The 17845-nt window shown below is 37.6% G+C and overlaps 1 protein-coding gene across 1 annotated transcript in view; it reads left to right on the top strand.

Moving 5' to 3' along the window:
- The window catches only part of LOC118280713 (vinculin), a 58542-nt gene that overhangs the window by 17945 nt on the left and 22752 nt on the right, over positions 1 to 17845 (top strand). The window contains exons 2-8 of the mRNA XM_035601035.2: positions 9305 to 9412; positions 10352 to 10497; positions 11708 to 11813; positions 13257 to 13358; positions 14514 to 14646; positions 15379 to 15460; positions 17145 to 17262. Of these exons, the coding sequence (XP_035456928.2) occupies positions 9305 to 9412; positions 10352 to 10497; positions 11708 to 11813; positions 13257 to 13358; positions 14514 to 14646; positions 15379 to 15460; positions 17145 to 17262 (795 nt within the window). The remainder of the gene's footprint in view (positions 1 to 9304; positions 9413 to 10351; positions 10498 to 11707; positions 11814 to 13256; positions 13359 to 14513; positions 14647 to 15378; positions 15461 to 17144; positions 17263 to 17845) is intronic.

Genomic DNA, 17845 nt, shown 5'->3' with positions numbered 1-17845 from the left:
CCCACGCGTGTTAGTGGCCGTGGACTCTAGAGATAATATTACGACACCACTCAAACTTAGATTTTATTATTTGCCATATAAATTCGCGTGGGCGTTCTTACGGAGATAATTTGCATCAAGTGTCATTGGCGTCGACTAACCAGTGTACATTTTAAGCTTCTATTTAAGAAAAGGGGATTATTGGAGATCTGCAATACGAAAATAATGCATTAACAATAAGGTTGAAAACATTAAAACCCACGAAGAAAACTACATTTTTTTTTTAGCCTTGAATTTAGTTCAAGCAAATATTTTGATTGCAGATCGACTCGGGTGTTCACACTTCCGATCAAATTGTAGAATAGACTGGTACACATTAATTTTTTGATACTCAGAAACGTTGATCTCGACATATCCAATATCCATGCACATGAGCTCAGTTAAAAAATAAAAATGTCAACAGAAGACATAGTCTTCATTTAAACACAATTACCTACAAAATATGACCCAAAATCCCGTTACATTTTTGGTACCTTTGCCAGACTTAATCCAAGAGCAGAATCTACGTAGGTACTTAGTTACATCTGAGCCTCACCTTGACCCAGTGGCTTGCCGTCAGTGTACTATACTATAGGTACTTGTATTCGAAGCCAGTTCTGGGAATAGGTACAAAATGTAGTCAGTTTGTTTATTTTCCTCGTATGAGACATAGCGATTAATTTAGGACAGGAAGATGTTTTTGTGGATGTAAACGTTCTTGGGAAGTTCGGTCAATGAGTCCGTTTCTAATGCTGTAATTAAACTGGTTAATAGATTGAATTTTTGTTTGATTGCGATTTCTGATATTGTGATTAGGGTATGACTGAAAAAATCTTTTCGTTTCTTAAGGAACATCAGGCTATGGCATTAGTTACAGCATTTGTCATAATAAGATGGCGTTTTTAGCTTTTTGCACTTCATTAACTTCTTCAATTTAGTCCTTCAATAATAAAGTCATCTTAACAACATGAATACCCCTATCCTTACAATTCACAGCAGAATTTCGACCCTCTACTTACAACCACTATCCTACACAAAACGCCCCTCTTTCCAATCACAATATCACCAGACATTTACCCGTCCATCGCCCATAATCATCTTGGACAAACACAATCAGCTCCAAGGTCCCATCAGGTCCAAATACCGCGCCCTTTCAACCACACCCCAGGAGGGGGAGATACGAAGGGGTGATTTGTAAAAGTCACCTCACGAAATGCAAAAAAAATATGGACGTATTTTTTCGGTTTTGGTCTTTATCGTATGTCGGATAAACGTGTTTTATTACTTAGGAGGAGATTCGGAAAATGTGGGGGTTTTATACTTGTTTCCATTAGTTCAGATTCGAGGTAAAGGTTTTAGAAATGCTAACATTAGAACTTAAGTCGGGATATTTACCATGTTTATTTATGTCTATGAGTTTCCGATATTTCGGCACTGTTGCTAGCGCCATAATCACGGATGAACTGGAGATGCGATGCCATGGGATGCGGGTGGATGCTTATAAGCAGACGAATCGGTCTAACCTCTTTGTCGTAATAAACACCTCTGCCTACCCCTTCGGGGATAAAAGGCGTGACGTTGTTGTTGTAAATATCCCGTCTTAAGTTCTAATGTTAGTGTTAGTGACCACGTCGGTTTAAAAACTTATATCGTTTTAGAAACGTTTTCGTTTTTAGGAGATAAAAAGTGTATAAAGGGATATTGCTTGTTGAGTTTTACGATGAAGTAGTTGCGTGTTATCTCTGATTACTTGTGGTTATTGGAATAGGGAGTTAACCTTTAATGGTTTAATGTTTATGGTCCCTAAGTAGAGGTGGTTCACGTCCAACGTCAATGTGTAAGAGTTGGTATAGGTACTTAGTCATAAATCCTTTTAAGTCTCCTTAGAAATATGTAGTTTCACTTTTGGCAATATCATTACGAAAATAAAAGGGTGTTTCCGTTTTCATCCCAAGTTTTCATCCCACGAATATTTTATTCCGTTTTCTACCCAAATCTTAATCCGTGTTCTACCCACAATCATAATAATAGTTGTTTTTTCCGTATTCTACCTAAAATATATTCCGGTTTCTACCCACTGCAGTTTAATTGTTTTTTTGTACAGACAGAAAAATAATCTTAAACTATTTAAACTTTTTATACTTATAATTTGATGAAGAAAATAAAAGAACAAGTCAAATCTGCCGATGGTCGCCCTATTCAACAGATCTACGAAAATGAAGTTTTATTAATAAAAGAACAAGGGTTAGATTTAGTAGAAGAAATCCCCAAGTTCTCAAGTGTGAAAACAGCATTTTTCGATGCCCGAAACAGAAGTCAAAATGTTTCTAAATTAGTATTTTAGAACAAAAGGGAAGTAGAAATACCGAACACCTTCAAAGATTTTTTACTGTTTGATTACGAAGATAGCAATAATAGAATAATTGCGTTCGCTACACATGAAGCTAGAGATCGAATGAGTAAACTTGCAATGTTTTTTGGAGACGGAACATTTAAATGTTGCATACGACCATTTATGCAGCTATATGTCATTCATGGTGACATGGGCAGCACAGATGTAGGATGTAGGATGAATAATACTTACAATCTGTGATTTTTTTTAAATGTAGAATTGATAATAATTCTAAAGACTTAGTTGTGTTAATTATGAATAAAGATTTTTCTAACAAAGTTTGTTTGTCTGCTAACGTTACTTACATAAGTACATAAGTTACTAAACAGTTATGTACTATGCCGTGGGTTGAAAACGGAGTCCATTTTTGTTGCGGGTTGAAAGCGGAATAATTATTATTATTTTTAACTCCTGGGATGAAAACGTGGGATGAAAACGGAAACACCCAAATAAAATTATTTACTTAAATAAAAGTTGTATATTTAATATCGGGATATTTCGCTTGCAACTTGTACCGAAACATCGGAAAATCAAATGATATTACTTGTGATTATGTTGGTTTAAAAACTACTACATTTAATTTTCTTTGCTTACACTACCTACAACTGTAAACAAATATGGCCTCTTCAAAATACGGTAACCAATTTTCATATAACACATGCATGACAGATACCCATCAACATACTCAAGATTAAAATCGAAAGCTAACAAAAACGAATTGTAACTAGTGCCGTACTATGCCAGTACTCGTACAAAAACTATGAATGAATGCGCGTTGGTCGACGGGTTGCGTACGCGCACCTAATATGGCGAACGCTTATCTGCTCTTGCGCATACCTTACTGGATTGGAGGTTTAGAGGATTTATTGTTGGTAGTCACGTGCTTGATTGTAGGTCGTATATGATATATGATATTTAGTTTTAAAAATAGGTTACAATGTAACTCTTTTACACGTCAATTTCTTAAATAACTAGATGAGGCCGTTCGTTAACACTAATCTAAAACATATCTAATAATATTACAGTGTGGGTAAAAATTAAATAACTTCAGATTACATATAAAAACTGTTGATATACGAGTAAATAAAAGTCATCATGACTCTTTATTATAATTGCGTAATTTACGATATAATATGTAGGTATTTAGGCAAAATATTTTTTAACTGATTGAACTAAGTTATCACACTAATAATATTATAAATGCGAAAGTTTGTTTGTTTGGATGTTTGTCCGTCAATTACTATAATAAAACAACGTTTTCTTAATCATTATGTTATCGGCCCACCCACGCAACGCTCCGACGAGGAACTCTACTGTAGCAGTGCGACAATCGCCGCGTCGTGTGTCGCGTAATGCTGCTCATGAATATGAGCCTCTAGCATGGCTTGAAACTAGTCGAGTTCCTCGCCAAAACACCACGCGAGCAAGCCAACAACACAATAATTAATTTAGTAAGTCTCACGAAAGTTACAATAAAATCACAACGTTTTCTTTCGATTACAGATGACCGACATATCATTATCTAATATGTATATAAAATTCTCGTGTCACAGTTTTTGTTGCCATACTCCACCGAAACGGCTTGACCGATTTTGATAAAAAAAAATTGTGCTTATCCGGTATCTATGAGAATAGGCTAACATCTATTTTTCATCTCCTAAATGTTAGGGGTAGTACAACCCTATTTTTTTTAATTTTCCGCGAACGAAGTCAGGAAGGGCAGAAGCTGGTTCAAAATAAAGTTATACATCGTTGTATGGTAGATGGCAGCACTAATCTTATTAACGTTATCTACTAAAATACCGATGAAACTACTGAACGGATTTTGATGAAATTTGGTATACAGACATGGTATGAGTTGATTTGGGTGATAGGATACTTTTCATCTTTATTCCGCGGGAACGCAGGCAAAGCCGCTGACTGAAGCTAGTATTGTTATAAACGTGAGTGTTTGTTTGTTTATCCTAGTTTCAGGTATATAAATATAGATAAGTAGATAGTAAGTATAGTCTATTATATACCACAACTATAAACATTAAAGTCTTGGTATATAAATAAATACATCTAATGTGTGATTGTGATACTTTTTATCCCACGGTATAGAATACTCTATAGCAATCAGTAAATGCCGAATATATATAAAAAATCTAGATAGATCCGTTATTGTAATTGGCAGTAAGATCTTAAATACGAAAACATGTCCGTTCCGCTGCTAAAGAAAAATTCGTCCCGTCCTTGATGAAAACTCCCAGTTTGCAAGAACCTAATAAATTATAGAAACAAATACCACTTTTTTTTAAAAGATAAGGTTTTATATGTAAGTAAGTATCCTTTTTATTTGTTTATACTAAATTACTTTCAAAATAAATATACATTGAGTTCAAATTTATGGCATATTTAACCTATAAATGTTATAAAATTATATATTTTTTAAACTATTTAAAATAATGTTATCTAATATTATAGTAAGTAGATTAACTACCTTTGCGGCGCCCAAAAGGGCCCACAGCTGGAACATAACACTGCATAAAATTATAGACCCCACCGCAACACCATAGATGCAATAAAGTTACCTGATTTGATTTGATTCGATTTCAGTTAATTTCAGTGAATAAAATAATATAAAAGCAAGATCAACTTACATAAGAGTCGTACGGAGGTCGGTCCGGGAATAACTGAGTGGTTGGTTCGAAAGTTATCGTGGGCATTAGGTATATAATTACGTAAGTTAAGATAACTCATATTATCGACATGTCATGTTAAATAATAGGACAGATGCGTCATGTAGTATTGGGAGTTTTCTGCCTATGCGGGGAAGCTTTCGTAGAGCGTCAAATCAAATTACCCTAATGCATCCACAGTGCACAGCGCGGTCCACAATCCCACAGCAATATCCTCCAACCACGGGCCCCCGGGCACCGCAAAAGTACTTTTTTTTATGAAACACGCCGAGCGAACAAACGAGCAGATGTATCACCTGATTCAAAGTCAAAGTCAAAGCATTTATTTCAATTAATCCTAAATTAGGCACTTTTGAAACGTCAAATTGAATTGTCCGTCAGTCTGTCTGTCAGTGAAGCTAGGCGCTCGTTCCAAAGTGTTGCTTCGAATGGAGAAGAACGAGCAAGAAACTCCATCGTTACTCTTTTCAAAAAATGTTTTTTACAATATCTCTGATACATTATTTGATCATTTACCTATTGTATATATATGTAGGAACAATGTAACGACAATACGACGTCAAAACTATGGGACAATAAAACCAATTTGTAAAGAATATAAAATAAAAAAGCGGGTTGTTTCAAACATAGTGCCCACATATGTACACTTACAATTTTGAAATAATGCTTCTATACAAATAAAAAATAATCTTTAATTAAATTTTTCAAATAAAAAAAAAATAACTGCTTGATGCCACAGGATCCCTAGACTAAATTGGAATAAATTAATACTTTAATTTAACGTGTAACTAGTGATCGTATTAGAGCATTGTCTAGTGTGAGCGAGTGTCCAGTGGAGCCGGACCAACATGCTGCCACACATTTTTATCTTCAATATAATCTGACAGTTTATAATATGCCTGTTTACACAGTTCACGCTTTATACAAGATTTAAATTTTTTCTCGTTCAGATTCAGTATGGTGGTTGGTAGTTTATTGTAACACTTAACACAAAATCCCATGAAGGATTTCTGCACTTTGGACAATCGGAATTGCGGTATAGCTAACTTATTTTTACCTCTCGTATTAAAATTGTGTCTGTCGCTTCTTTTTTCAAACAATTGTTGATTTTTTCTCACGTACATAATATTTTCGTAAATGAATTGAGAAGGCACTGTAAGAATGTTTATAGTTTTAAATAGTTCTCTCAAGGATTCGCGACGGGGCAAGTTATATATTGCGTAATCGTATTCGATTAATAAATAATTGAATTCTATTTGAATTTGTTACGTAGTTTGTAAAGTAGAATTGTAAAGGGGTTTTGGTGTACCTACTTATAAGTTTAATGCTTTGTTGGTCTAGTGGTTGCAAGTGCGACGTCCGGAAAAGGGGTCCCGGGTCGAGCAAAGTATTACTGGGCTCTTTTCGGTATTTCGAAAATTTCTCGGTAGTAGCACGGAGTCTGGAATTGTGCCCGGTATATGGCAATTGGCTCACCCCCTATTACAAGGGACGTATTGACTGCACGGTTGGCGCGGTGGCTGGGCAACTGGCTGCCGCGCAACGGGTAGCGGGTTCGATTCCCGCACGGAGCAACTCTGTGTGAATCACAAATTGTTGTTTCGGGTCTGGGTGTCATGTGTATGTGAACTTGTATGTTTGTAAACGCACCCACGACACAGGAGAAAATCCTAGTGTGGGGCAACGTTTTTTTAAAAAAAATAAAAAATAACTTATAACATAAATGATGAAAAGTGGGTACTGTACATTGTATAGCGGCATTAGGTGCCGCAATGTGCCTCTGCCTACCCCTTCGGGGATAAAAAGCGTGACGTTGCATTGTAAGTTATACATTATATCTTTTGCTTATTATCAGACTGAGAGATAGAAACTGACTTAGTATCATTGTCAATATAAAACTGCAATAATATAGTTAGTTACACATGTTACTACAATAATACTACATATACAAAACGTATGTAATAATATACACACATTTCGTTCACTATCGCAGAAACTTCGAGACTGAACTATGCAGACAGACACGAGCTTATCTTAAACTTTCACCTGGATACAACGGGGGCCGTTGTACCGGCGCAAGCGCATGCTAGAGATAATTATGTCTTTGTAGGTGCATTATGACATGCTGAGCATTCGTTGTTAGTCATAACAAATGCAGATAGGTAATGGTAGGTACATTCTTTAATTATATGTCTGCGTGTTTACCGCTAAGGAAACTACAGTTGGTCGTCTCACCTCAGTTTCAAAGTACCCCTCTGACTGCCTCAGCCGGTATTGGAATACTTGGCATCAACATTTCGAGAGACGTCCAGTTCCGTGGTCATCTGGAGGATAAGGCTAAATTAGCCTCGAAAAAGCTTGGTGTGCTCAACAGATCGAGGCAGTATTTCACTGCAGCCCATCGCCTGCTTCTATATAAGGCGCAGGTTCGGCCCCATATGGAATACTGCTCTCATCTTTGGGCGGGGGCACCCCAGTACCAGCTTCATCCTCTGGACCGCGTTCAGCGGTGTGCGGTTAGGATTGTTAAGTGTCAGGAAGTTTCATATAAAAAAAAATATATGTTTTTGTCTGATACGCTACTTGTAGTTTTATGCCTCATATTATATTATTAAAGGTGACACTTTATTATCAGCTCTTAGCATAAGAAGCCTCAGGTATGTTACCAATACTACTAGTGGTGGCTAAATAAAATATTATTTAGACACTTTCTAGGAAGAAAGTACATATTATAATTCGGTAAAAGTTACATTGGTACTTGTCGTTGGTAGGCTTTGAACCCGTACTCTCATGCATGGGAAACCGGCATCTTAGTAGAGTAACCGCCGAGCCTTGCTTCATTAGGTCTTTATTGCATAAAAATGCTGATAAGAAACTAGACTGTACAAATATTTTTTCCGTCCGGGAAGAAGCTTACATATAATGTTCTAAAACTCGGCTTAAAAGCATAAGATTAATAATTTTGGATATTTTTGAAAATTTATTAGGTAATTATTATGTTATCGGCTTACTCACGTAATTGTTTGACGAGGAACTCGACTAGTTTCAAGCCACGCTAGAGGCTCATATGCTCATGAGAGCAGCAATCCGCGATACACGACGCGGCGATTGTCGCGCTGCTACTAGTAGCAGTTGAAACTAGTCGAGTTCCTCGTCAAACAATTACGTGAGTAAGCCGATAACATAATAATTAATTTAGTATGTCTCACGAAAGTTACAATAAAATGTATTAGGTAGTTGTCGTTACTCAGTCTCTGTAAAATGTGTAGTCCCTTAGATGGTCCTTAGGATACCCACGCGAAGAGTAGCGGTAGTGATGGTGACAAATAAATTCTATTCTACCTCTACCGTCGTAATAGGGTTTAGGTATACGTATATTTTTTTTTTAAGTCAGGTAATATCCTTATAACCTTTTCCTAAGTCAGACAAATACTATGCCGGCAACCGCATCAAAATCGGTTCAACCAAACGCGAGATAATTGCGCACAAACATACATACATACAATACAAGTCGAAATTGAGAACCTCCCTTTTTTGAAGTCGAGTAAAAAGGGAATGCATTTTGCATTATGATTGTTAGTAGATATTCGAGAATTAATAGACATATTTACCTATCTCGTCATTCGTGCGTACTTTGTCGTTATAAAGTTCAATCGCATGTAATTTCCCCTTTCATGTGAGCGAGTGGAAATGACATTCTGATGGCACTTTCAACAGCTCAGCAAATGTCAAGATATAAGTCGGCTATTTTGCTGACTTGAACCCTGTTATTAGGTATTTTTGTGGAAGTGTATATATAGACTTAGTTGGCATTGGTTATCCTGAACTCTATTGACATGATTTCAAATTGTGAACATATACATAAGTGTGAACATATACATATTTCTCCTGTTATCTTAGTTAGACTGCAGAGGGCGCGGTGGCCGGGCAACTGGCTGCCGTGCAACGTGTCGGGGGATCGATTCCCGCACGGAAAAACTCTTTGTGTGATCCGCTGATTGTTGTTCCGGCTGTCATGTGTATGTGAAATTGTATGTTTGTAAACGCACCTACGACACAGGAAAAATCCATAATAAAAGTTTTTGTTTTTAATAGAAAATAGAAATAGGTTTATCCTGGGTTCACCCACTGTTGTTTCTCCAGAGAAGTATGTCCAATAATATCTTGTGCGCCAGAAGTACACCATGTCTAAACCTACCACTCTTGTCTCCAGGTATCCCGGCTTGTGATCCTTCACGAGGAAGCAGAAGATGGCAACGCGATGCCAGACCTGGCGAGGCCGGTGCAAGCCGTGTCGCTCGCCGTCAACAACCTCGTCAAAGTAAGTCATATCCTATTTACTTCTTTGCATTATACAGATATTCACGTATTAGCCAAACCACGCCAAAGATCATATAATTGTAGGTAAGCTTACTTATTATACCACTCCATGGTAGATGTCCCACCCACTCGCACGAAGCCCTTCGCTTCAAGCTTCCTTGTACGACCTGCTAAGGAATGGAATTCTTTGCCGGAATCTGCGTTTCCTGATGGATATAACCTGGGTGTCTTTAAAACCTGAGTGAATAGGTTGTTCATGAGCAGACGTGCTCCATCGTAGACCGCATCATCACTTACTACCAGGCGAGATAGCGAACGGCCAAACGTCGACCCATCAAATATAAAAAAAGAAACGATCAGCATCTTCCATGGATCAATAATGCAGGGGGGAACAGGCAACTATTAAATACCCTTTTTTGCATTATGTACTATCATCTGGCGATATTAGCGTTTCATCATCTAAAGGGCATAAAATCTTGCTTCGTAAATACGAAAACTGCTCCTTTTAAATTAAGAAACTTATTTTTGGAAGAACAATGTAAAAGAAAAAAAAAGAAATCAAACTTCAGTAGCAGAAGTGGTGCTCCAGTAGCAAATAACAAATTTTTTGACCGATACCTAAAAAACCTCGTTGGCCGAGTGGTTGCAAGTGCGACTGCCGGGCAAGGGGTCTCGGGTTCGATTCCCGGGTCGGGTGAAGTATTATTGGGCTTTTTTCGGTTTTTCGAAAATTTCTCAGTAGTAGCACGGAGTCTGGAAATGTGCCCGGTATATGGCAATAGGCTCACCACCTATTACATGGGACTTACAACATAAATTATGAAAAGTGGGTGTACACAGTGGCATTACGTGCCATAATGTGCACCTCTGCCTACCCCTTCGGGGATTAAAGGCGTGACGATATGTATGTACCTAAAAAACCCTTTGCAACCGTCTCCAGGTTGGACACGAGACCATCGAGTCTTCAGAAGACGCGGTCCTCAGACATGACATGCCCGGCGCCCTGCACCGCGTGGAGACTGCCGCCACGCTGCTGCAGCAGGCCTCCGATATGCTGAGAGCTGATCCTTATTCGGGACCTGCTAGGTAAGAGATTGAATCAAGGTTTTGGTGAAATGGATAGAGACGATGAAGTGACCATTTCTTAGCAACCTGTCAAAGTCAAAGTCAAAATTATTTATTTCAAATAGACCAGGAAGGCACTTTTGAACGTCAAAGCAAATATAATAAGATTAATAACGTCTGTCTGTCGGTCAGTCCTCTAGTGAAGCTATTTGCTCGTTCCAAAGTGTAGATTCCTATGGAGAAGAACGAGCAAGGAACTCCATAGGTTACTCTTTTTCAATCAGATTTACAATACAATTCTTGGTTACATTGTTTCGATTACTTCAACTATGTGAGAACAATGTAAAACTAATATACAGTCCAAGCGACAGAAAAAGAAAATAACCTAGAGGACAATAAAAATTAATGCAGTCCGGAGCTGACCAGTCCCAGTTGACAGCGCCCGTTCACGAACATGACACGTAGCTAATTAATGTCGTATTCAAGGTCCTTTACCAGGGCCGCGGACTACTTAACGGGTTACTAGGGCTCCGGCGTAGGAATGGGGTGGTTTTTAGTCAGTAAGAATCTGACACTCCCTCTAGCCTCACCCAAGGTGGTCGAAGTCGGTGGATGATTTTATCCCCACAAAAAATGTGCTTGTTCAAATGGATTCAGCTCGAGTATGCGATGTATAAATAGTAGGGAAACCATCCATCCATAACACGCACCTTCTGTATAAAAAAACATATTTTAGTTGAATGCAGATCAATATGATTGGTGGAAGCTAAACGCATTCACAGCACCGTAGTATAGCACATATTTGGTGGAAAAGCACCCTTCGACAGAAATTTCTATGTTCAAACATGCAACTGGGACGCATTGACGTATGTACATCAGTGCAGGGAAGTCATGCTTTCTATACCAAAAATTAAAATATCACAAAAATAAACACAATTCCGTATATTCGAAAATCAATATCCATCCGTTTTCATCACTTAAAACCATTCAGGGATCAATACTGCAAAACTGTAAGTCATTCACCTCTAACCGAATCACTATAAAGTTCATTATTGCATGACAATATGCACTTAGGAGTTTATAGGAAGAATTTTGTAGTACTGTGAAGACAGTTGCTAGTTCCTTGCTTGGATAGTGAAGCCACCATGTCAATGTCCATTGATGCTAGTTATTTTACCTTTGATTCGGATAATGCGAGTGTTAGGGAGTTGAAACTGAGTATCGTTTGTAGGAAGAAGCTGATTGAAGGCTCCCGTGGCATCTTGCAAGGAACGTCGGCGTTATTGCTGTGCTTCGATGAATCTGAAGTCCGGAAGATCGTTAAAGAGTGCAAAAAGGTAAGGGTTACTTAGATAAGTGTGTGTTTTATGTGCTAATATTCAACGCCACCCGATTTTAAGCCCATCTCTTAACTACTACTGGGTAGTTTCCTAGGTCAAAAATAAATTATTTTGACATTTCAATATAATAAAATATCCCAAAATAATCGTACTTACATTGGTGAATTTGACTTCTAGCTAATTTTAGAGAAGTAAGTATGCTATTTGACGCAAAAAAATATGACGTCATAAGTTGCGATCTCTTACAAAATTCATAGAAAAGTAACGTTTTTGACATTTCGATAAAAGTATTGAATTTGACTAGTAGGAAACTACCGTATTTTGTCGTAAATGACAGAGATAGCATGATATTTTAAGTATAACTTATAATTTAGTAGCGTATCAGTATTTGAGCGATAGTCATTGAGATATACCCGTAGTTTAATGTGTATGCTATGTATGGTGATGCAAAAAGTGATCTAAAGTGGTTGACCTATAATTCAAAATTGTTAAACGAATGATTTTTGCACTGAATAGTCTTAGATTCTCCTTTAAAGTGTATATGGAAGATACGTCAATTACGTAATGTTTACTTTTATTCAGTTTTTCAAGAGACATTATTTCTTAAACAGAGAGATTTCATGATTACTTAATCTATTCCTTAGTAAATATTTTGTATCGAAAACAATTGTTAAGGACTGGGTTAAGTCGCCATTAAATTACTCTGATTACGGTGGTAATTCAAATAGTAAATTGTTTAGCAAACTTTAATTAAATCAGAGAATATTTTCACACATGTCTAATATGACTGTTCATAGCATTCATTGAGCACTTTTTTCATAGTTTTATGTATGACAATATGAGAAAATGAAAGTGAATGGCAATAACTTCTTTTTCTATTGCGATTGTGCTGAGCGTGAGAAATTATACGTTTTATAATAAGTTAAATAGAAATAGAGTAGGTTAGCACTAGTATGGACTGTATAATAAGAAAGTGCATAAATAACTTTCTAAATACTATCGATTTTGAGAGGATGTTTATGAATGTGCTGTATTTGTTTTTTTTTTGATGACAGAATGAATTTAAAGCAATAAGGAAAACCAGGTGCGATACTTATTTAACAATTCTTATATCATTTCACACCTTCTTGTAGAGTTACCGAATTTAAATAGGTCGATATCTATACATTTTATAGATATGATGTTGCCAATAAATTGCCATTCTCCAACCAAAATATATAGACAGATCCTTTTAAAAGATCAAAAATCCAAAGTTATCGAAACTCGACTAGTCAAATTTAGTACAGTTACTCTGACTAGTCTCTTCGTAGTTATTTCTGAATATTTCTCATACGACTTGATTTTTTTTTTTAAGTTTTGCCCCACACTAGAATTTTCTCGTGTGTCGTGGATGCGTTTACAAACATACAGTTTTACATATACATAACACTTATATTCCAGGTGCTGGACTACCTGGGCGTGGCGGAGGTGATAGACACCATGGAGGACCTGGTGCAGTTCCTCAGGGACATCTCGCCCGCACTCTCCAGGGCGGCTAGGGAGGTATGTACTACTTATAAATATATTCGTAGTCAATGGGAATTAATATTTAAAACTAGCTACTTTCGCGCGGTTTCACCCGCTCTGCTCGGCTCCTATTGATCTTAGCGTGATGTTTTATAGCTTATAGCCTTCCTCGATAAATGCACTATCCAACACAAAAATAAAAATTCAATTCAGACCAGTAGTTCCTGAGATTAGCCCGTTCAAACAAACAAACAAACAAACTCTTCAGCTTTATAATATTAGTATAGATTATTTATTTAAAATATTGTTGTTTTAGATTAACTGATTTCATAATACGTGTAAGACAATTCTTTTAAGTCTAGAACTTAGAAAACGTATTTAATATACAGCTAGCGGTTTTGAGCTTCATTCCTAGGCCAAGCAAAGTATCAGTAATTGCATGCAGTTTGGAACAGTGCTCAATGTTTTTTTTTTTACAAAGTGGATAATAAATGTAATATGGGAACTGCGTATTTCATTGGGATATAAGACTATGATAATAACTTTAACATAATATACCTAAGTTTTAGTTTAAAATTTAAAACGACTGTATAATGAAGAAGCTTTTCTCACCTAATTTTGCACCTAAGTATACAATACTAGCTTCTGATAGCGGCTTCCCCCGCATTCCCGTGGGATAAAATAAAAGTATCCTATCCCCAAGTTGGCTCATACCATGTCTGTATACCAAATTTTATCAAAATCCGTCGGACAAATATCCAAACGAACTTTGGCATTTATAATGAATCATTTAATTTGGTTAGGTTATTGTATGCGCATAAGATAGTGCATGCTTTGCTTTTCTTTAAGTGATGAGCGCTTAGACGTAAGTTGTTAATGTACAAATTATAATGTAATAGCGTACTTATTGTTGAAAAGCCTAAAATAAATAATTAATGCCTTAGTGTGATAATTGGGTACATTCGTCAAAAATAAATGATTACGGAAGTGTAGTACAATAAAATTTAAAAAATAATCGACATGTCTCTATTCATTAAATAAAATCTAATGGAATGAAAAATAAAGTAGAAGTGTTATGCGTATAACGTAACGCCGTAGTCGTGTTTAGTGATGGGATGTACTGCTACGATGGATAGGTAGTCGATGTTTGACTAGTAGTGTGACAATTGACCATCAACCCTTCCCTTGCAGGTGGCAGCCCGCGCCGCGGAGCTGACCCACCCGCCCCACGCGGAGACGCTGAACCGCTGCCTCGACAGCGTCAAGCAGCTCGCGCCCGTGCTCATCTGCTCCATGAAGATCTACATACATATACTCACTGAAGGTATACCATCATCGTGGATATCCTCTCTTTTAACGGATTGAATCACCTGATGGTAAGCAATCGCCCGAAACACCCGAGGCGTTACAAGTACCGGCCGTCCGGGGATTAGAAATTTAGGGGTTGTTGGGGAATCGGGGATTGGGAAAATTTGCAAAGGGGGGGTTGATTGGGCCTCCAGTAACCTCACTCACAACGAAGCACAACCTCAAGCGTTGTTTCACGTCAGTTTTCTATGAGGCCATGGTATCACACTGGTGGATTAGGTCCATTCGTGCCGAACCATGGCTCTCCCATCTTATCTAAAGAGGTTTACATCGAACAGAGGCCCATTGGTTTCGGAGCATGGTACTTCCATATAAAAGAGAGTTGGCTCAAAACCTCCCCTTTTAAGTCTTTGACTGTCAATAGAAAACTCGACTGCACGGTGGGCAACTTGCTACCGTGCAACGTGTCGCTGGCTCGATTCCCGCACGGGACAACTCTTTGTGTGATCCACAGATTGTTGCTCCGGGTCTGGGCGTGATGTGTATGTGAACATGTGTGTTTGTAAACGCAACGACACAGGAGAAAATCCTAGAAAAAAAAAAACAAAAAAAAAAACTGTTGAAGGCAAATCCTCCGCTAACGTCGGTTACCGGTGACCACCACGTTCAATGTGTTAATGATTATTTCAATAATACGTATATATGTATAACATGCGTGATATTAATAACATATTTATTTCCAACTCAGGTGGCAAAGGTATGGAGGAAGCGGCTGAGAACAGAAATTACTTGGCTCAAAGAATGGCTGATGAAATACATGAAATTATTCGGTAAGTATATCTGTTAAGCGCCATAAATACATAAATAGATAATGATGCAACATTATGCCTTTTATCTCCGAAGTGGTAGGCAGAGGTGCTCATTACGGCGCGTAATGCCGCTATACAATGTACACCCACTTTTCACCGTTTGTGTTATAAGTCCAATGTAAAAGGCATGTAATACCTGTTGCCATATACCGGGCACATTTCCAGACTCCGTGCTACCACTGAGAAATTTTGGAAAAACCGAATAAAGTCCAGTAATACTTTTCCCGATCGCACTTGCGACCACTCGACCAACGAGACAGTCATATTATACATAAATAAATATGTATTATGTGTAAACTGTAATTATTGTTAACATTAGAACTTAAGACGCGATATCTACCATGCTTATAATAATATCTATGATTTTCCTATGGCTATTTTACCATGTTTATTTATGTTGATGAGTTTCCGATATTTCGGCACTGTTGCAAGCGCCATGATCACGGATGAATTGAAACTCATAGACATAAATAAACATGGTTAATATCCCGCCCTGTGATCCCGCCTTAAGTTGCCCTCGTCGAATGCGTTCCGGGGCACACGGTACGCTCTGTAGAGAAATGACCCTGGTTGCTCCCGGCTCAGTTTTAATCCCGAGTGTCGCCGAGCGAGTGTTATCTTTCATAGCTCTTGTCGCTCAGCGACAAACTAGTGACAGCACTCGCCGGCAGTGTCAACAGCCAGCGATCAACTTCTTATATGCATCACTTATGTTACTAAAGGTATACCTCTTGTTCAAAATCTTGAGCGAGAAAATAGCCGATAGTTAGTCGTTCACTCGCCGTTGGTCGGACAACTGCCTAAAAACGTATACAGTAGAAACTCAGTCACTGGACTAATTATTGTCGTTAGGCATTCAGATAATCGAAAATCTGGATAATCGAATTTACGAAGAAAAGCGAATTTTGTGCATACATATTATGTTGTACATTCGATGTTATGTATTTATTAAAAACAAACAACACATATGAATGAAAATCAATGTTTATTATAAAATTAAATTATCATTATCATTAATCGTCGTTCAATTATCATTCTTAAAAAACCTTTAATTATGTGGGTAAATCCACTGTAGACGCGGCTCTCTCTGCCCAAACCACAGTGACATTATCTAAGCAGAAATATGTAGTAGGCATTTTTCTAGACATTTCCGGCGCCATTGATAATGCGTGGTGGTACTTAATCTAACATATACAAACTAATATATCCTTGTTTTCTTCACGGTTCTGTAAAACTGTAACTCTGAAACACCTCAGGGCTCGGTCATAAAATATTTATTTTGACAAGTATATACACGTAGTTAGACTGCACAACTAAATAACACACACAAAAAATTCAAGAGAATTAAATGTATGCTTCGAGTATCGATAGCGATAAAAAAAGATTTTTCTAATGTCCATCCCTAAAGAGAGACGTCAACGTCATACTGGCATCTGTCAGCCGCACCTTCTTAGAGCGCATTAGGTATAATAATCATTGTGAGATACATCTTCTTAGATTAAATACATACATGTACGTTACGTTGCATAAATTCGACTTGTAGGTAATTTTAATATAATGAGTCGGTAGTCCGGATAATCGCGAATCCGTATAACCGGGAGCCGGATAATCGAGTTCCAACTGTATTGTAATGATTGCTGTCCAGGGTCCTCCAGTTGACATCGTACGTGGAGGACGGCGGCGAGAAGGACAACGTGACCGTCCTGAAGGCGCTGCAGCAACAGATCCACGCCAAGATGGCCGCCGCGCACGAGTTCCTCAACGTGAGCACTTGTACTATTTTATGACGCAAGTTTGCAGTGAAATAATGATTAAAAACTATAGTAGTAATTATGATAGATTCACAATTATTGTGAAGGTTGTCAAGTATAACTGTTGTATTAAAAGATACTTAAAAATGTCATAGTCTTTGCTATCTTTAATTGGCATGGTATTACGAGATTACATATTTTGAGTAAGTGAAAAAGTAAATGTCAATAAGGTTCCGTACTCAGATATACTTAATGATTACTTAGACTATTCCTTAGTAATTTTTTTTCTTTCTAATTTTGTACCGAAAACAATTGCTAAGGACTGATTTAAGTAACCATGAAATGACTCTGAGTGCAGCGGTAAGCTGTTTAATTTGAAGTTAATCTATACTTTTCTGTATGAACTGAGCAGATAGCTCATACAACCTTACTCATAATATATAGCATACAATACTTCGGCTGTTTCACACCCGTTTCCAATGAGGCCGATCACTTCGATCAAGCCGGCCCAACAGTGCCGAAGCTTGGTTCTCCCTCATGAAATCTGGTCGTGGGAGCTCTTATTTAACCTCTCTTTAGTAAGAAGTAATGTTCC

The sequence above is a fragment of the Spodoptera frugiperda genome, chromosome 16, assembly GCF_023101765.2.
Source record: "Spodoptera frugiperda isolate SF20-4 chromosome 16, AGI-APGP_CSIRO_Sfru_2.0, whole genome shotgun sequence".
Taxonomy (NCBI): Eukaryota; Metazoa; Arthropoda; class Insecta; order Lepidoptera; family Noctuidae; genus Spodoptera; species Spodoptera frugiperda.
This window is presented reverse-complemented; position numbering and strand designations above follow the sequence as displayed.